This window comes from Brassica napus, unplaced genomic scaffold (genome assembly GCF_020379485.1).
Source record: "Brassica napus cultivar Da-Ae unplaced genomic scaffold, Da-Ae ScsIHWf_923;HRSCAF=1314, whole genome shotgun sequence".
NCBI classification, from domain to species: Eukaryota; Viridiplantae; Streptophyta; class Magnoliopsida; order Brassicales; family Brassicaceae; genus Brassica; species Brassica napus.
In genome coordinates, this window is record NW_026016960.1 from 1 (window position 1) to 18,192 (window position 18,192).

At 36.9% G+C, this 18,192-nt stretch overlaps 5 protein-coding genes and 2 pseudogenes across 14 annotated transcripts; 4 read left to right on the forward strand and 3 right to left on the reverse strand.

Annotated features, from left to right (window-relative positions):
* The first annotated feature begins 15 nt into the window (after window positions 1-15).
* LOC106402332 lies at window positions 16-2,965 on the forward strand. 2 transcript variants are annotated; one of them, XM_048775596.1, is made up of 8 exons: window positions 16-180; window positions 250-347; window positions 428-486; window positions 558-692; window positions 778-995; window positions 1,082-1,241; window positions 2,362-2,437; window positions 2,527-2,965. In XM_048775596.1, exons 1-8 carry the CDS (start codon window positions 113-115, stop codon window positions 2,808-2,810), a joined length of 1,098 nt encoding a protein of 365 aa, XP_048631553.1. In that variant the 5' UTR covers window positions 16-112; the 3' UTR covers window positions 2,811-2,965. The 2 variants fall into 2 exon arrangements, with proteins under 2 accessions (XP_048631553.1, XP_048631554.1); XM_048775597.1 differs by having other exon boundaries at window positions 23-180; window positions 2,530-2,965.
* A 994-nt stretch (window positions 2,966-3,959) lies between these two features.
* On the forward strand, window positions 3,960-5,722 carry LOC125606677 (annotated as a pseudogene).
* LOC106402390 (tRNA (guanine(10)-N2)-methyltransferase homolog) lies at window positions 5,690-7,615 on the reverse strand. Of its 2 annotated transcripts, none has more exons than XM_048775600.1 (6): window positions 7,383-7,615; window positions 7,098-7,309; window positions 6,712-7,029; window positions 6,570-6,644; window positions 6,418-6,492; window positions 5,690-6,325 (listed from the first exon to the last, which is right to left on the reverse strand). In XM_048775600.1, exons 1-6 carry the CDS (start codon window positions 7,570-7,572, stop codon window positions 5,783-5,785), a joined length of 1,413 nt encoding a protein of 470 aa, XP_048631557.1. In that variant the 5' UTR covers window positions 7,573-7,615; the 3' UTR covers window positions 5,690-5,782. The 2 variants fall into 2 exon arrangements, with proteins under 2 accessions (XP_048631557.1, XP_048631558.1); XM_048775601.1 differs by having other exon boundaries at window positions 7,098-7,314; window positions 7,383-7,561.
* Window positions 7,616-7,704: 89 nt separating this feature from the next.
* LOC106402399 (glycine-rich RNA-binding protein RZ1A-like) lies at window positions 7,705-9,328 on the forward strand. Its single transcript, XM_013843119.3, has 4 exons — window positions 7,705-7,820; window positions 7,959-8,079; window positions 8,220-8,856; window positions 8,954-9,328. The coding sequence occupies exons 2-3, from the start codon at window positions 7,969-7,971 to the stop codon at window positions 8,838-8,840; spliced, it is 732 nt and encodes a 243-aa protein (XP_013698573.2). The 5' UTR covers window positions 7,705-7,820; window positions 7,959-7,968; the 3' UTR covers window positions 8,841-8,856; window positions 8,954-9,328.
* On the forward strand, window positions 9,314-10,827 carry LOC106414528 (annotated as a pseudogene).
* Window positions 10,828-11,079: 252 nt separating this feature from the next.
* LOC125606666 (plant intracellular Ras-group-related LRR protein 2-like) lies at window positions 11,080-16,190 on the reverse strand. 8 transcript variants are annotated; one of them, XM_048775587.1, is made up of 5 exons: window positions 15,987-16,190; window positions 14,865-14,918; window positions 12,278-12,893; window positions 11,917-12,083; window positions 11,080-11,834 (listed from the first exon to the last, which is right to left on the reverse strand). In XM_048775587.1, the coding sequence occupies exons 3-5, from the start codon at window positions 12,869-12,871 to the stop codon at window positions 11,174-11,176; spliced, it is 1,422 nt and encodes a 473-aa protein (XP_048631544.1). In that variant the 5' UTR covers window positions 12,872-12,893; window positions 14,865-14,918; window positions 15,987-16,190; the 3' UTR covers window positions 11,080-11,173. The 8 variants fall into 8 exon arrangements, with proteins under 8 accessions (XP_048631544.1, XP_048631543.1, XP_048631540.1 ...); XM_048775586.1 differs by having other exon boundaries at window positions 12,278-13,830; XM_048775583.1 differs by having other exon boundaries at window positions 12,278-14,213.
* On the reverse strand, window positions 15,324-16,227 carry LOC125574884. The gene is made up of 2 exons (XM_048775589.1): window positions 15,987-16,227; window positions 15,324-15,886 (listed from the first exon to the last, which is right to left on the reverse strand). Exons 1-2 carry the CDS (start codon window positions 16,120-16,122, stop codon window positions 15,483-15,485), a joined length of 540 nt encoding a protein of 179 aa, XP_048631546.1. The 5' UTR covers window positions 16,123-16,227; the 3' UTR covers window positions 15,324-15,482.
* Between the last annotated feature and the right edge of the window lie 1,965 nt (window positions 16,228-18,192).

Here is an 18,192-nt window from a genome sequence, read left to right on the forward strand (position 1 = left end):
GGTTTTTCATTTGGCAGTTCTGAGGAGCTTGATCGGCCTGTTTTGTACTCAATATCTCCAGGGACGAGTGTGACACCTACAATGGCTAAGAAGTAGTTAGTCAGTTGGTAACATGTATAGAATAACAGGTGATGATTGGGACACATGGAGAGACGTTGTGGCTCATTTCGATATCTCCAGGTGAAAGCTTCGTCGTGTGCATTACTTAGCTGAAAATCTTTCATGTCTTATAGTTTGCTATTCTTACAGGGATCTATCTGCGTCTAGTATGATCGGTGCACAAGGTCTACAAGGAAAATCATGGCCAGATTTAGATATGTTACCTCTTGGATGGCTTACTGATCAAGGTTTGGCTTACAAACTCATGAGATCCTTAACTCTGAAGATTGTTCTAACTAACGTTGTAATGTCTTAATGTTTGGTTAAGGTTCGAACTTTGGACCTCATCGAGCGTGTAATCTTACTATTGAAGAACAGAAGACACAGGTGTGTAGCTCTAGCTTCCCAGTTCATAGTTTATAAGCATGTCTCTTAGGCTCTTTTGGTTTACTATTCAGATGACATTGTGGTCTATTGCAAAGTCCCCTCTCATGTTTGGAGGTGATGTGAGAAAGCTTGATGACGCGACTTATAATCTCATCACTAATCCTACACTTCTGGAAATCAATTCTTATAGCTCTAACAACATGGAGGTCTGAAGAATCATAACTCCAGTCTTCAAACTCACTTGTCCATTTTTTGAAACTATCATACATCTGCCTGTTTGCTGTTTTACAGTTTCTTTACATCACGGCGGCAAGCAACAATCCTCATCATTCAATAGGCAACAACGTTAAAACCAAACTTGCTTTTGGTCTGACTAGCTGCAAAGAACCAAAAGCCAACACTTGGTCCGTTGTAGACAAGAACAGTGGAAAAATCTGTTGGAACCAATACTCTGGCGAGAAACCAGAGAAGCCCTTTTGCTTATACAACAGAAAAGCTCTTCTATCTTCGTATGTCTCTTTCTTTCTTTCTTCCACTCGCTTTACATTTCATAAACGCCCGTTAAACAGTTTTATCTGCTTCATGTTTGGTGCAGCAATGAGGAGATAGAACACAACCAGCTCTATCAAGGTAAGCTTCATTTACAAACAAATGATAAAGCAGAGTCTTGTTTAGGAGCTTCCTCAAGACAAAAGCTCTCTTCTAAAGACTTTAGTCGCGGTGCGTTATCACTTTGCAAGCTAGACGCAAACCAGGTATTACAAACGAGTATCTATCTCTCTCTGACTAGGCTTGCGCTTTCGGGCAGTAGGATTCGGTTCGGTTGATTTGCATAAATTATGCTCATAAGTTCAATTCAGATTTTACTAATTATTAGGTTAGGTTCGGTTCAGTTCCTTCCTGGTTTAGTTCTAATTGGATTATAACCAATGTCTAAAATCGCCTAGAAATATATTTTGTTAAAACTAAAAGAGAAAAAGACTAAGATAGCACCAAACCAAGTTTTTAAGTTTTTGTTTCCAAAGTAGCACTCAAGGCTCAAAGTCACAAAAATAGGTTTCATTAAAGAGGTAAATATACACTTATACCCCTTGGGTTAATTAATCCAAACTTTAGGGTTTAGAGTTAAGGGGGTGGGGTTTTGGAATTAGGGTTTAAAATTTTATAAAAAATAAATACTAAAATAAAAATAAAAATTTTAAAAACAGTTTCAAAAAGTATTTTTAAATTATAAAAAGAAAATTAAAAAAAAATTTCGAAAAAAAAATTCAAAAAAAAATTATAAAAATTTCGAATCTGAAAAATATAATCTGAAACTATAAAAAAAATTTCTTTTTTTTTATTTTATTTATTTTTATTTTATTTATTTATATTTATTTTTGTTTGTTTATTTAATTTTAAACCAAGGGTATTATGGATATTTTACCCTTTAATGAATGTCATTTTTGTGACTTTCTCCTTCTAGTGCTATTTTTGTGACATAAACTTCAAAAGGTGCTATTATTGACAATTGCCCAAACTAAAAACTAGTTAAACTACTTAAACTAACTAAATATTATTCACAATAACGAATAAAACAAACTACAAAAATCTTTAAAATACTCTAAACATCTAAATTACCTTAACATATAAAAAACATTAACATATTTAACTAATTTTGGATATGTTCGAATCCTAATTCAGATTTTGGTTCGGTTGGGGTTATACCCAAATCGTAAAGTATTAAGCTCTTAAGTCATGTTTGGATATTTTTATAACAGTTCGGATTTTGGTTTTTACAATTTGGGTTAAGATAAGAACTTCCGTTTGGGTAAAAACGGCCAGACCTATATCTGACTTTGATATCGTTATGACAAACGCTATAATAATCTTCAGATGTGGGAGCTCCACAGTAATGGAACACTAGAAAACAGCTACTCTGGTCTTTGCGCCGTGTTAAATCCAGTGAAAGGTTAGTAGTACTAAATTTTTTTTTTTTTATTTTTTTTAAAATTGACATCCTCCTTAATAATCGTTGACGATATAACCAATCTCCTGCAGCAGCGGGAGCTGGCTCCAATGGCGTTCGTTCTTGGATTGCCACGGGAAGAAGAGGAGAAGTATACGTCGCCTTTTTCAACTTAAATCCGGTGAAGACGACGGTATCAGCTAAGATATCAGACATTGCCAAGGCTCTTCAGAACAAGACGCATCTTGAAGAAGCTTCTTGTAAGAGCCACGAGATATGGAGCGGTAAAGATTTCGGACCAACGAAAGATTCAATAACGATTCAAGTTGAATCTCATGGTCCTGCTCTGTTTGTTCTCCAGTGTAGCCATGCATGACTATATCAGATCAACAGGCTGTTCTTTTGCCTTCTACTCACGACGTCGTTTTTCATCATATAGAGTGTAATGTTTCATCTAATGAAAACAGAGTTTATGTATAAACTATGCTTTAATAACAATGCTCATGATAATAATTAGCAAACAAAACTATATTATATACTCCAACATAAGTTAATTATTGTTCCAATAGTTTAACATGAGGAGTTCTACACCGATATATATTGATTTCAAATCTGCAATTAATTAATGTAAGACTAATGAGAAAAATTATAAGAAATCATCATGTACAAACTGTCATATGTAACATTTTTTTTATAATTTATAAAATTAGTTATACATGATATTTTTGTCTCCAAATAACATGTTTTTCAATAACGTTTGATTAGTTATCTACCTAATGGCCCCCTAGTAATTACTCCCTATGTATCACTTAGACCATCTACAACCCACCCATATTTCTATTTTTATATTTTTCTCTAAAATAGAGAAACTCTATTATAGAGGTGAAAAATGCTTCAATGTATGCTTCTATAATAAAGTTCCTCTATTTATAGGGGAAAATATAGAGATATGCTATTTCCACCTCTAAATATAAAGGTAAAAAGTAGTTTTTCTCTATATTTTTCTATAAAATAGAGGAACTCTATTATAGAGACATACATTGGAGCATTTTCACCTCTATAATAAAAATCTCTATTTTAGAGGAAAATATAGAAGTGTATATTGGAGATACTCTTAAGTGATTTTTAAAGTTTTTGTACTTGAATTAAGAAAATACAAATTTTTATACCATTTATCTTGCTTACATAAAAATATTATTAAATAAAATTAATTCAATCGATAGAAAAAAAATTCAGTATTTTGCAAATGGTCACAAAATCTAAATGATATTAAATTTTATCAAAAATAGTAAGAACATTAATTATGAGAAAAAGATCAAAATAACACTAAATCAAGTTTTTGTTCCCAAACTAGCACTCAAGGCCAAAAGTCACAAAAATAGCACTCAAGGGGTGGGGTTTAGGGTTTAGAATTTAGGGTTTAGGGTTTAGAGTTTAGGTTTTAGGGTTTAGAGTTGAGAAGTGAGGTCTTGGAGATAAGATTTCAAATTTTGAAAAATAAAAAAAAATTAAATTTTTCAAAAGAGAAAATGCTATTTTGGTCATTTTAGTTTTTGAGTACTATTTTTGTGATATAAAGTTAGAAAGTTGCTATTTTGGAGATTTGCCCATTAATTATTTTTTTTAAACTGTTTTCCTCGGTTGAATAACCTTCCCTCAAAACCCAGATCTTTTCTTTCTCACTTTCCGAATTTGAATTTCACTGTTCCATCATTACACAGATCTCTCTGTTTTTTCTCAAAGCATCTTCCTTTTCTTCAGATCTGAGAAACTTTTCAGATTCTGATGTCGAAGCCCTGGGGCGGAATTGGAATCGGGGCGTGGGCGGACGAAGCTGAGCGTGCCGACGAAGAGCAAGCGGCGGCGGCGGCGGATGTGGAGAGTTTTCCGAGCTTGAAGGAGGCTGCGAGCAATGCCAAGTCTAAGAAGAAGAAGAAGATGATGACTTTGTCTGAGTTTACTTCCGGTAGAGGCTCCGTTGGGTTGACGCAGCAAGAGATTCTTCAGTTGCCCACTGGTCCTAGGCAACGGTCCGAGGATGAAATGCAGCAGCCTGGACGCTTAGGCGGCGGTTTCTCTTCTTACGGAGACCTTATGGTGGTGGGTTTGATGATGAGAGGAGGGGGGATCATCAGTCTAGGGTTTCGGATTTTCCGCAAGCTTCGAGGGCTGATGATTGGGGCAAACCCCCGCTTCGATCATCTACATTTGGGTCCGGTTACAGTGATTCAAACCGTGAACCTGACCGTTGGTCAAGAGGAGTGGCTTTAGGTGGTGTTCAGGAGGAACGTCGTCGTTAGGTTTCGGAGCCACGAAAACTTGAAGAAAGGAAGTTCTCAAACGAGCAGACCTTCCAGTGCTCAGTCTAATAGGTCTGAGAGTTCAGGATTGAGTAATCTGGTGAATCCTTTTGGCGATGCGAAGCCTAGAGAAGTTTTGCTTGGCGGAAGATGGATATGGAACTCGAACATCGCAGAGTTGACAGGTCCTTGTTCATCTGGATTTTTTTATTGCTGCAGTTGTCCGAATATTGATTTCTTTTCATTCTTTTACAGGCCCAGAAACAGAAGAAGAGAAGATGTTAAAAGGAAGAGACTGAAGAACTAAGGAAAAAACTGGACAAGGAAACCATTGCTCCAGAGATCAGGCAGTCTGATCAAGAACCAGGGAGTGATAATAATCACCATGAAACTATACGTGGCAAAGAGAAAGGTCTCGAACTACTAACCCGTGAGTTGGACGACAAAGTCAGGTTCAGGCAGAACTGGTTCGTATTCAGAAAGAACACATTCCCCGGCTGGATCTCAATAGATGAGTTAAGGAGTTTTGAGTCAACAGAAAGACCTAGATCACGTGGATGATCAGCCAAGAAACTTCCAAGGAGGAAGCAATTAAAGAGCGTGGATTCTTCAGCAACAGGTAACCATGTTATTTGCATCTAGGCTCATACGTTCAAATTTAACCAAAAAATGGTGAATCAATATTATACTAATCTAGGGTTTTACGACAGGCCTTCGTCTAGGGAAGGATGGTAAGGAGACGAAGAACATGGGATGTTTAACTTTTTTTTTGTCATCATGGGATGTTTAATTGCTACTCCAAAGTCCCCAGATTTTGAAGAAATCTTTGTTTTGTTTAGGTCTTCTGTTTGGCGGAGACGTGCGTCACAAGAAAATGTCACCTCTGTTATAATTTAAGACTTTTGCATCATGTTTCTCTCTCTTTTCTTTTCTTATGTATTTTCTGCACCACTCATTTGCCAATAACCCTAAAAAGTTATTTGTAACACAAGTACAGCGTTTAACATAAACCAACGAAATACAACAGAAAGAATACAAAACAAATTGCTTAGACATACTTCCCTCTGTACTTAGGTTTAGGATCTTTAAAGCTTTTGGAATCAGCATGAATCTGTGAAGGTTTAAACACAGAGGAATGAATATTACCTTCCTCTAACCACTTAAGATGATTCTCTCTAAACTCTACATGCATTAAACGAGCAGCTTCTTTAACCTCTTCACTATAAGGCTCTACTTTCACCATAGTTAGCAAAACCCTACTGTACCGCGAGCTCAAGATCTGTTCCGAGACAGCCACCAACTTGAAACACGGGTGCTCTGGAAACTTAACCTCACTGCCATTCTCATCTCTCAAAACCGGGAAGAAAAAGACGAGCCTGCCTTTCATCACCAGCATTCTTGCAGCAAGGTGAAGCAGATCATGAACGCACTCCACTAGACTATATGCTCCAGTGGATGGAATGTGATCTGTTCTTTTGTCTTCCGGGACTGTGTAAGGATCCACTGTCCCTCTAAGGATTTTCCTGCCGCCGGATTTGCGTCCACCAGCTCGAACCCCGTATGGTGGATCACATATAATCGCATCAAATAACTAAACCAATGAATACAAAAGACACAAAACTTAATGATCTACACTCAAAATTCCAGAGATAAAAATCAAAGAAATGAGAGAGAGTATCTTACCTCCTTTAGCCCGGAACGCCAAGGAGGAAGATTATTATCCATTCTAAGTAAAGCAACTGGCGTAGCTAGTCCATACTGCATAAGAGATAATAGATGTAGAATCCCATATGAAAGAAATAAAGAAACATTTCAGTAAAAGCAAAGGCACCAACCTGCTTGAAATTGCTCCAAACATTACAGTCTGGACCACGTCCATCACGCACTACTCTGATATCAATATCTGCACCCTAATGCAATAACACCCTTGTATCACTTTCAGATCCAATAAGCCGTAAAAAGGGAGCTTATACAAACCATTGTCATTGCACCAAAACGTGCAGCAGAAACGAGAATGCTCCCAGTACCAACAAAAGGGTCATACACAAGCCTCCCAGAAGCAGCTTTCGCTTGATTAGCCATTAAGAAAGCCATCTCAGCATCCATAGCAGTCGGGCCAAGGTAAGTCCGAGACTTGAGCTGAAAAGTCGGTAGCAGCTTCCTATCAGCAAAACCAACCTCCCTCCCAAAGAAGATCCTCCTCTGGAGAATGGGTTGAAGCCCATTGTTCTCTTCAGACTCATCCATCTCCATTATAAAAAAGTTGTGATCCGCGTTCTTCAAGTTAACCTTCCCCTGCAAAAACGATTAAACCCCATTGAGAAACAAGAAAGTTTCCTTCTTTGGAAAGTGGGAAACATTACCTCGAAGGGGATGTAAGTAAGTGAGTTGATTCTCTCCCTCTGCTCATCGAAAGTCAGAGCCTTTCCGAAAGTTTCGACGGAGATTCTGAATGTCGAATCAGATGCGAGAAACGGAAGCTTGCGAGAATCAGGGAAGCTTTCGATGGAGTCTCTAAGCTCTTCGTAGCAAGTTCCTTCACCCCAAAGCTCGTACATTCCTTTCACCAATATGCCTACACTAACACACCATTTTCTTGTGAGAAACAACGAAACAAAGGATGAAAGATAAGAAAGAGTCATACTTACTTCTTTTAGCGATGTTCTGTGCGATTTCTTCGGAAGAAAGGTGGACGAAGTGGAATGGAGTATCGTTGTGGTGATGCTCAGGGAGACGCCATTGGAGAGACTCATCTTCTCCGAAGAGTTCGGCTAATGCCTCGACCTCTGGCTTTCTGAAGTCTAGTAGCCTGTGATAGAAGACGCATAGAAACCACATCTCTTGTTTCCTGAGAAGAGGAAGACGACGGCGGCTAAAACCTCTCTTAAAACCCTAGGCCCAATTAAAAGCCCATTTAGTTTGAATAGACGGCCTAATATATTTAAATGATTAAATAAAGTATAAAATAACGGAAGTACCCCCGAGAGGTATACGATTGGGTCTCGTCTCTCTGCTTTCCAGGAATTAGGGTTTTGAAGCAAATCACAATCAGATCTCATCTTCGCCGCTCTCTCTCTTTCTCTCTGGTAATGTTTCTTCTTACCAGGTTTAGTTCGCGAATCATTGTCCTAAAGTTCTCTATGTAGCTCCTTGTTGACGGAACTTACAATGTAGCTTACTGGGTAATCAATCGTATTTATTTTCTTCGGACAAAAATTTGGCAGTTGGTAGAAGATGTCTGAAGAAGCTGAGTACCGTTGCTTCATTGGTGGACTTGCGTGGGCAACGTCTGATCGTGGACTCAGAGATGCCTTTGAGAAGTATGGTCACCTCACTGAGGCTAAGGTATAACCATTTATCTCTTCTCTTTAGTGGCTGTCTGCATTAGGATCTGAGATGTTGGAGCTGTCTTTTTAGTAAATTGTTTAGTTGCTTGCTTCTTTGAGTCGTGTTTCCGGCCTTAGACTTATCATTGATATTGACAGGTGGTTCTTGACAAGTTTTCTGGGCGTTCCCGTGGTTTCGGGTTCGTTACTTTTGATGAGAAGAAAGCTATGGATGAAGCCATTGCAGCAATGAATGGGATGGATTTAGATGGCCGGACTATCACTGTTGATAAAGCCCAGCCACAGGGTGCTTCCGGTAGGGATCATGATGGTGACCGCAGCCGTGATCGTGATCGTGATCGCGGCTATGACCGTGACCGTAGCCGTCCCTCTGGTGGTGGGAGAGGTGGTTCAGGTGGTGGAGATTGCTTTAAGTGTGGCAAGCCCGGACATTTTGCGAGGGAGTGCCCTGATGAATCTGGTAGAGGTGGTGGTGGTGGGGGAAGGTACAGCTCGAGGGATGATAGGTACAGCTCAAAGGACGACAGGTACGGTGGGAAGGATGATAGGTACAGCTCAAAGGACGACAGATACAGTGCAAAGGACGACAGGTATGGTGCAAAAGAAGACAGGTATGGTGGTAGGGATCGCTATGGACCTGATCGCAGTGGGGAACGCTCTGGAGGACGTAGCAGGGATGATGGCAGCCGTGGTGGTTCAGGAGGAGAGAGGCATGGCCGTGCTCCTTACGATCGCCCCAGAGATGGCGGCTTTCACTAGAATTCTACTCCAGAGTGTATGTCTGTATGCCTTTATTTAATTAATATCTCTGCAAAGTCATTATCTGCTGGTAATGCCACTTACGTTGAAGTCTCTTCACACTTATTTTGCAGTCAAACAAGTGGAAGGTTTCTGCGGTCGGCTGGCTCTCTTGTCAAGTTCCAAGTTAGATGCTCTGTCTGGTTTTAGTGCATTTGGATAGCTCAAGAAACAAGTGTCTTTGTTTTGGCCATTAAAACTCAATAGTCGGCTTATGTGCTAAAGTGTTCTCTTTTACTTCTTTTGTGAACTCTTCCGTCTTATAATCTAATATTTTAGCCGAAAAAAACCCATTATCTAGTATCCTGACGTGTGATACGTAATAAGGGATCGTTCATTTTTTGGCGAAATTATACTTGAGTCGCCGTATCAGCTGTCATGTTATCTAATTTTGCTGACGTTGATACTATGTCAGTTACTTTTTATTAATAAAGATGTCACATGTATAATTTTTGTTTTGATAAAATTTAAATAGTTGTTTTACAAAAATAATTTTTAAGAAAATGTAAACTTTGTAATTTTTATTATTTAGTAAAATTAATAAAAATTAATTTAATAATTAAATTTTAATCTTATATAAAAGATATAGACGTAAATGTTTTGATCATATCACAGACTGTCCTTATATGTGTTGTAATTCAATGCTAATAATGGTTGTGTTCACATTTTATAAATAGAGATGGAGATTTTGAATCTGAAAAACTCGCCTAAACATAATAAATTGATATAGGATGTAAAAATGGTTTCCCTAATTTATAGGAAAACTCTTTATAAATAGAGATGGGATTTTTGTAAGGACGTTATGGCTCCCTTAATCAGTGTGAAGGATCTTCGTCGTCAAAGAGTTACACTCCAGTTCCCCATCCATGATAACGAGCGAAAGCATGTTCCTAGTGTAGCTGTCCACTGAAGCCAACATTCAGAGAATCATAGCAGATGTTTCTTCATCTCTCTACGATACCTTTCATCTGAACTTCTCCTCCTCCATCCCCCGCTTCAGGGACTCTCCACCACTCCTGTTCTATTGAGAGCGTGCACGATCATCATTTGGAGTTTGTCGCTTTGGAGGACAACTTGTTTTCCTTGTCGCAACACTCTGTCTACGCTCAGATGAACTATCCATCAGCAACAGCAACAGGCGGAGGAGACGTTGAGGAGATGGTCGAAAAGATTGCTGATGGCCTCTTTCATGTCTTGGCAACGCTTGGTGTGGTGCCTGTGATCAGATGTCCTGTTGGAGGAGCGGCAGAGATGGTGGCAGTTTCGTTGGATACCAAACTGAGGCATCATCTTCGTCTTTTGTCTTTTGTCCAAGAACAACAACAATCTCATGACGACCTCCCCCCGGCCTTTGTTGTGCATTTTTGATAGAAACTTTGACCTCGCTGTCGGGATTCAACACGATTTCAGATACCGCCCTCTTGTTCACGACCTTCTCGGTCTGAAGCTCAACGGTTTGGTCATTCCAGGTGCACAAAAGAAGAAAATATTTCTAGACACTTCTTCTTCTGACCCCTTTTGGTCCTCCGCCAACACTTCTCTAGAGTTTCCTCAAGTCGCTTCAGAGATCGAAGCTCATTTGAACAAGTACAAGCAAGACGTGGAGGAGGTGAGCAGGAGCACTGATCTGATTGGTGGGGGGAACACCAAGCATCTGATGGATTCTGTGAACTCACTTCCAGATTTGACAGACAGAAAGCAGGTGATTGACATTGACAAGCACACAAACATAGCCACCTTTCTCCTAGGACAGATCAAGGAGCGGTCTCTGGATGTGTACACTACCAAAGAGAATGCCATGATGATGGGAGGAGCCAGGATTAACCTCAGTGATCTCCCTTCTGTTTTGAAATCCAAAGGCACCAAGATGGACAAGCTACGCTTTGCCATCATCTACCTCTTATCCTTGGATACCCCTGATCTTGAAGCAAATAAAGAAAATATTTAATAAGGAAATTATTGAGGAAATATTGAGAAAAAAATTATAATTTAAAATAATAGTTTCTTATGTTACAAAGTTGCCAAGACCGTAAACAAGCTACTAATAATGATTATTGAGGAAATATTGAGAAAAAAATTATAATTTAAAAATAATAGTTTCTTATGTTACAAAGTTGCCAAGACCGTAAACAAGCTACTAATGATAATTATTGAGGAAATATTGAGAAAAAAATTATAATTTAAAATAATAGTTTCTTATGTTACAAAGTTGCCAAGACCGTAAACAAGCTACTAATGATGATTTCTTCACAAGAATTCACCCAAAATTATTCAAAACAAAACTCAAGTAGAACTTAGATTTGGTAATAAAAATGCGATTCTCCAGGTTTCTTATCTCCACCATCACCAGGTCCTCCACCGAATCCAACGGTCTGAGACACCCCAGAAACAAGATTAGTAACCATGGAGGTTCCCCATGAGACCCACCCTGTTCCATCTCCATGTCGCTCAGCCTCAACACCAATCCTCTGTTGCTCCTCCCCCATAATCATATCCCATCTCTTCCTCATAAACTCTCTAACCGCTTCGGCTCCTTGTTTAGCCACTTCCTGAGACGGGATCTCTAGCGGGTTATGGTCCAAGTTCAGTTTCTCTAGCTTCTTCAGCATATAAAACGAGTCCGGTATCACTTGGATTTGGTTGTTGCTTAGATCAAGCTCCCTCAGGTTAATTAAATCGGTGATTGCGTCGGGAACACGCATCAAGTTGTTGAAGTTGCTGCTTAGGTTTAGAACCTCGAGTTTCTTTAGTCTCCCCATGGAACTTGGAAGCCCATGGATCTCGTTCATGTGTGCGTCAAGATACTTTAAGGAAATCATTTCACTTATGGAACCTGGAAAGTAACGGAGTTTGTTCAGATGGATCAATAACCTCTCGAGATTCTGTAATCCGTATCCAATGTTTGTAGGTAATGATGTCAAGTTGTTGTAACTTGCATCTAACTCAACCAGTGACCTAAATATGGATTTCCAAAAAACGTCAAGACAAAAGTAGAAGTAATATTCAGACATTGACAAAAAAAAGACAAGAACTAAACCTGCAGTGCGCGATGCTCTCAGGGAGTGAAGTTAGATTGTTGGCGGACACATTAAGGATTCTAAGGTTAAGCAACATGCCTATAGAGTCAGGAAGAGACTCAAGAGAGTTTGAAGATACATCAAGCTCTTGTAGCTTCTTTAGTTTCGAGATTGCATCAGGTATAAACTGTAAAAATGTTTTAAAAGCAGTTTCAAACACACAACAAATAAACATTAAACTACACTGCAAGTACTAATCAAGTTCTTGATATTCCCTAAACCCTATTTGTTCTAAACATTTTGCAAATCAGAAGCATTCTTGCTTAAATTATTTATTTATTTTTAATTAAATGTCAAATGGTTTTAGATTTTAGTATTTACCATCAAGTTGTTGCCAGAGATATTCAAGGAAACTAAACCAACAATCTTGCAAATAGCTTCAGGGAGCAGCTTAAGTTCTTGGCCGGAAAGATCAACCCTCTCAAGGACTTTGCCGGACTCTGCCGCCTTGAGCACCTTAACAACCTCCTCGTTAATTTCTTCACGGCTTCTCAAGAGAGACTCCACCTCCGTGGCATAAACCCTTGAAAGCTTCTCCTCCAAGTCACTCAGCTCCTTCTCGTAGCTATCATACACCTCCTCCAACCGCACAGCCCCGGCGTAAATCTCCGCCTCCTTGGCCGCTTCCTCCGTTGAGAGAGAGTCCATCTGAAGAATCTGAGCGATCTTGGAGCGAGCAGAGGAAACAGCTGACGGGTCTGGTCGTGGTCCGAGAGAGGCCAAGACTGTTAGCGTCTGCGTGATGGTGGTGGGGATGGACTGAGTCAACGAAGTCATGATATGTGGGTCGTAGATAAGTGGAAAAGAAGGGGCGAGAGTTTGTTGGACCGCCGTGGACGGCGGCGCGTGGTGGTTGGAATCATATTCGTGTAGGACGCAAGAGAGTAAGGGGAACTTGTCAAGATCGTGCTCCATGGTTTTGTGATATCCGTCCCAACTAATGGAAGATTAAAGAGGTTTAAGTAAGATAATTTATATTTAAAAAAGAAGTAATATATATATTCAAATGTTGAAGAAGTCAGTCATATTGAGTTTGATGTTGCCATGTCTGTGATCACAAGGTAGTTGAAATGTGTAGAAGTTGACCAAAGAACTTAATATGATTCCATGATGATAAAGTCGCAGCCATCTTTTAAGAATAAACAACTCAAGATTGATCCGGTCAACCTTATGTTTGATTCTATGGAATTTTGGATTACGCAATTGAGTGGTTAAGTAAAACCGGTTAATCTACGGTCTAGTTCTCTGTTTTTTGAAGTTACCCCTTAGTTTATAGTCCACCTAAGCAAAAGCTTATGCTTATTTTAAGAGATTTTCTCCTCTCTTTTTTTTTTGGGTAATCGTGTTAAGAGATTTTCTCCTTTTGTTTTTAGGTTTCTACAAATTTCTAAATGCCTGAAAATTTTAACAATTTCTTTGAACGGTATTGACTGAAGGTGGTGTTGACTCTCTATGGTGTAAAAATTATTAGAATTCTTACTAAATTGTATAGGGTCATTGAGATGTTTGGACCGGCCATCCTTTAATGGATTACTTAGAGTAAAGTTTTCCAGTATAAAAATTAGGGATGGTAGATTTTTAATCTTTAACTCTTTTGGGACAGGGTAAGTAGACTTAAGGATTTCTTGTTTGAAAACTTTCTAACAAACATTTTGTTTCGGAGTGGTTGAGGATCTAGACTAAAGAAGCTGGTGAATCTGAAGAAGTACAGATTGATTCCTTATGATGGTGCTGGAGAGTAATGTCGATGGCGGAGAAGTCATCGGCATCGGTGAAGGTTACTGGCATATAATGCATGCACAACTCCAGCTCTTAGATGCCAATACTTCCAAGCGTGATGCCTAATTTTGTGTAATACATCCTAATCTCAGCTCCTGATCCCAAAAATAATACGACGTTAACTCACCTTATTTAAATATCATTTTGCTTCCGCTTGAAATATCTAAAAGTTCAACAAAAAAATTTCACGTCCCTATTATGTCATTATTACACTCCATCCAAAGACCAGATCTCAATCTTGTTTTTGGATATAAAATCGTACTTGGTGTCTGATCATCCCCCACTCAACTATTATAATTTTCCGTTCCTTAAAGAACACTTCTGTACTTCTCCACACCAGCTGTATTACGGGACCCATTATAATTTAAATCGATTTTTATCATCACCTCTTCTTTTTTATCCCCAACATTCATAATATTTTCTTGTTATTTTTTTTGTCTTTCAGCTCAATTTCTCCATGTTTATCCCCCAATTTCGTCTACCAAAAAAAAACAATCAAAATACATATTATTTGTATATATATATAAGGGCAATTGTCAATAATAGCACCTTTTGAAGTTTATGTCTCAAAAATAGCACTAGAAGGATAAAGTCACAAAAATGACATTCATTAAAGGGTAAAATATCTCTAATACCCTTGGTTTAAAATTAAATAAATAAATAAAAATAAATAAAATAAAAATAAAAATAAAAAAAATAAAAAAAAAAAAAAATTTTTTATAGTTTCAGATTATATGTTTTCAGATTCGAAATTTTTATAATTTTCTTTTTGAAATTTTTTTTTGAAATTTTTTTTATTTTTTTTTGAAATTTTTTTTTTATAATTTAAAAATACTTTTTGAAACTGTTTTTAAAATTTTTATTTTTTATTTTAGTATTTACTTTTTATAAAATTTTAAACCCTAATTCCAAAACTCCACCCCTTAACTCTAAACCCTAAGGTTTGGATTAATTAACCCAAGGGTATAAGTGTATATTTACCTCTTTAATGAAACCTATTTTTGTGACTTTGAACCTTGAGTGCTACTTTGGGAACAAAAACTTGGTTTAGTGCTATTGTAGTCTTTTTCTCTATATATAACCTTGTATCTTATAGTAAACAATGAAAACTAAAATATTGAGCACATACCATAACCGAAAAAATCTGATTACGCCTTTTGATTAGAAGAATGTATAAAATTACCTGCAGATGACAATGCGGAGATTAAGGCTGTTAGTTCAACACAGAATGAATACCAAAGAAACATGAAATAAAACGAATATTCCACACATAATAGCAGGTGTGAAATAAGGCAAATGTTAAAATAAATAAATACCAAAACCATTTCTTGAAGAAAAAAACAAGAAAAACAAGAAACTAACGGAAACGGACGACATATGTAATGACGTCCGCTAAACGGTGACGGTGCAACAAAACAGATAAGACAAGGATGACACGTGAACGTAACGGTTTACGACTCACGAGACTCAATAATTCCACTAAGAGCGGATAACGTTGACGGAAAAATGCAACGGCAACCAGACGGAGTGATGAATGATATCATATCGAAAAAAAAAACAGAAAAAGAATTAAACCAAACTCACCAAGTGACCAACACAAAAAGAAAAGCTTTAGGAGGATTTCATTAATGGCGACGGTCATTGATCGTCATAGAGAGATCACTTACACTTTCTTTATATCTCTCTTTACATTTCTACACGAAATCTTTTTTCTTTATTTTTTTTATAAGTTTTGAAGGGCTTGGGGTTATTGCCAGTGGTTCCCGTTGTGAACGAGGTAGACATTCCTCGAATTTCGGTGAACGTAACAACCGTAACACTGATTCTTCGCCGTCGTTAACCTCGGCGGCGACGGAGGTAGCGGCGGTTTCGACATCGCCGGAGATCTAGGACTCGATGAAGTGGAGGAAGATGATGACGTATTCGACGACGGTAACGCTAATCGCGGAGGCGCGATCGTCGATTTCGGCGGATTTAAGAAGACTCTGATCTTCATCGGCGACGAGGAGGAGACGAGATCGTACTCTTCGATCAGATTCGCTAGATCTTCGTCGGAAGTAACGGAAACGAGCGCGTCGAGATCTTCCGTCGGAAGCTGGCACCGGATAGTGACGGTGGATCCGCACATCTCCGTCATCTTCGACGCTAATTCTGTTACACGCACAACACGCGCGTGCCTTAGTTTCTTCTCTCTACGCGTAACCGTTTTTGTTTTTTTCGAAATTTAAAATGAGACGGAGCGGGAACTAACCGGAAAATGAGACGGAGCGGGGGACGGCGAGGACGCGGGTGTGGCCGCCGTTGTAACGGAGTTTGCCATCGGGATAACGAGGTAGAATCTTCCCGCCATAGCTACATAGAAATTTGATTGTGGAGTTCGTCACCATATCTAGAGAGAGAGAGAGATTTGAAGAAGAAGAAGAAGACTAGAGGAATGTTCTAGTAGGTTTGTCTCTGCAAGCCAAGTGAAGAGTAACGTTAAGAGCTTATTTATAGTGGAATTATGCAATGAGGAAAAAAATGGAGAACTATAGCGAAGGGTATATCGTAACTTTTGTGGACCCGTCGGTTACGTAAGCCATAATCGTCTATTTTTCATAAAAAGTAGGAAAATTCGAAAAGGGATCGATAACATGATTTTATAAATGTTTTACACATACTAGATTTTTTAACCGCGCTACGCGCGGATAAGATATTATATGTATTTCTCAATTCTAAAAAATAATGTATAATATTGTATTATATTATTTAAAGAATATAAAATAAGACCACATAATATAAATATTTTTTTTATATTTTCATTGTGAAAATCATTATGTTGTTTGATTGTTGTACTTAATTCACATATTTGCATAGATATTTGTGATAGATGAATAACTATATTTTTATTATCAGTAAATAATATATATTTATTATATAATATAAGAAAAATGGAATTATTTACTTTTTAACAAACTTGTCTCATGTTGGGGACTCGGTTATAGACATATCATATTCGAATGAAACATTTTTACACTTATCAATCTTCTTAACAATCAAGAAACAAATCTGAATATCAAAACAATATCTCATACGATCTCTTTGTGGAATAACTGCTCTGAAGAAATTGAATTTATGCATCAAAAATGACTGAAAATGGATGTGCATATGTGTTATCTAAGTCAGCTTTACAAAAAACTATTTATAGTTCATATATCATTTATGTCCATCCTATTTTTTTGTCCATCATTTCTTAAACATCTTGAAATAAGTAATGCTAATTAATAATAAACTTTTTACTCACAAAATAAAAATCAAATTTGTCTAATTATCGCTTAATTTGTCTAACTGATATATGTATTTCTCAATTCTAAAAAATAATGTATAATATTGTATTACATTATTTAAAGAATATAAAATATGACTTCATAACATAAATATATTTTTTAAATTTTCTTTGTGGAAATCATTATGTTGTTTGATTGTTGTACTTGATTCACATATTTGCATAGATATTTGTGATAGATGAATAACTATATTTTTATTATCAGTAAATAATATATATTGATTATATAATATAAGAAAAATAAAATTATTTACTTTTTAAACAAACTTGTCTCATGTTGGGGACTCAGTTATAGACATATCATATTCGAAAGAGACATTTTTACAGTTATCAATCTTCTTAACATTGAAAAAACAAATCTACATATCAAAACAATATCTCATACGATCTATTTGTGGAATAACTACTCTGAAGAAATTGAATTTAAGCATCAAAAAGGACTGGAAATGGATGTGCAGATATGTTATCTAAGTCTGCTTCACAAAGTACTATTCATAGTTCATATATCATTAATGTCCATCTTATTTTTTTGTCCACCATTTCTAAACATCTTGAAATAACTGATGCTAATTAATAATAAATTTTTTGCTGGAAAAAAATCAAATTTGTCTAATTATCGCTTAAATATTTTATTAATATGGTCTAAGAAGCTTTTAAGTGATATCATAGTTTAATTTATTAGTTTTTTTGTTAATTTTTAGAGGTTTTTGTATTTAAGATTTTTTCCATATTAAGCTTCTATTTCTTTCACAGAATTGATATATATATATATATATGTGTATATATATCATAAAAATTACCATCAAATCAGTTTTACTTATTTATTATTTTGTTTTAACGAAAATACAATTTTTAAATAATTTAATTTAAAATAAAATTATATATTAATTTGCTGTATTTTAACAATTTCATTGATTTAATTAATTTGCTTTGGTGGATAACTTAAAAAGTTTTCATATGAATCGGGGAAAGCAAGCTTATGTTGTTATATTATATTTATTTTGTGTATATAGAATCTATATACAATGCTAGTGTAATAGAGAAAGAACATTATTTTTTTGTAACTTCAAAAGATACATTATTACAATTTGAAATGAATCAAAATTGAATAAAATGGTAATTAAATATTTGT

What these genes read in the sequence shown, in the direction of transcription:
- LOC106402399 (XM_013843119.3), top strand. Translation starts at nt 7,969, where the DNA reads ATGTCTGAAGAAGCTGAGTACCGTTGCTTCATTGGTGGACTTGCGTGG. An exon ending in GTCACCTCACTGAGGCTAAG is followed by an intron (nt 8,080 to 8,219) that starts GTATAACCATTT and finishes TGATATTGACAG; the next exon opens with GTGGTTCTTGACAAGTTTTC.
- LOC125606666 (XM_048775587.1), bottom strand. Translation starts at nt 12,871, where the DNA reads ATGGAGCACGATCTTGACAAGTTCCCCTTACTCTCTTGCGTCCTACAC. An exon ending in TCTCTGGCAACAACTTGATG is followed by an intron (nt 12,084 to 12,277) that starts GTAAATACTAAA and finishes ACATTTTTACAG; the next exon opens with TTTATACCTGATGCAATCTC. An exon ending in GAGAGCATCGCGCACTGCAG is followed by an intron (nt 11,835 to 11,916) that starts GTTTAGTTCTTG and finishes ATCCATATTTAG; the next exon opens with GTCACTGGTTGAGTTAGATG.
- LOC106402390 (XM_048775600.1), bottom strand. Translation starts at nt 7,572, where the DNA reads ATGTGGTTTCTATGCGTCTTCTATCACAGGCTACTAGACTTCAGAAAG. An exon ending in TTACTTACATCCCCTTCGAG is followed by an intron (nt 7,030 to 7,097) that starts GTAATGTTTCCC and finishes TCGTTTTTGCAG; the next exon opens with GGGAAGGTTAACTTGAAGAA. An exon ending in GTTTTGGTGCAATGACAATG is followed by an intron (nt 6,645 to 6,711) that starts GTTTGTATAAGC and finishes TTATTGCATTAG; the next exon opens with GGTGCAGATATTGATATCAG.
- LOC106402332 (XM_048775596.1), top strand. Translation starts at nt 113, where the DNA reads ATGTATAGAATAACAGGTGATGATTGGGACACATGGAGAGACGTTGTG. An exon ending in TGGATGGCTTACTGATCAAG is followed by an intron (nt 348 to 427) that starts GTTTGGCTTACA and finishes TGTTTGGTTAAG; the next exon opens with GTTCGAACTTTGGACCTCAT. An exon ending in TTGAAGAACAGAAGACACAG is followed by an intron (nt 487 to 557) that starts GTGTGTAGCTCT and finishes TTTACTATTCAG; the next exon opens with ATGACATTGTGGTCTATTGC.
- LOC125574884 (XM_048775589.1), bottom strand. Translation starts at nt 16,122, where the DNA reads ATGGTGACGAACTCCACAATCAAATTTCTATGTAGCTATGGCGGGAAG. An exon ending in CCGCTCCGTCTCATTTTCCG is followed by an intron (nt 15,887 to 15,986) that starts GTTAGTTCCCGC and finishes TGCGTGTAACAG; the next exon opens with AATTAGCGTCGAAGATGACG.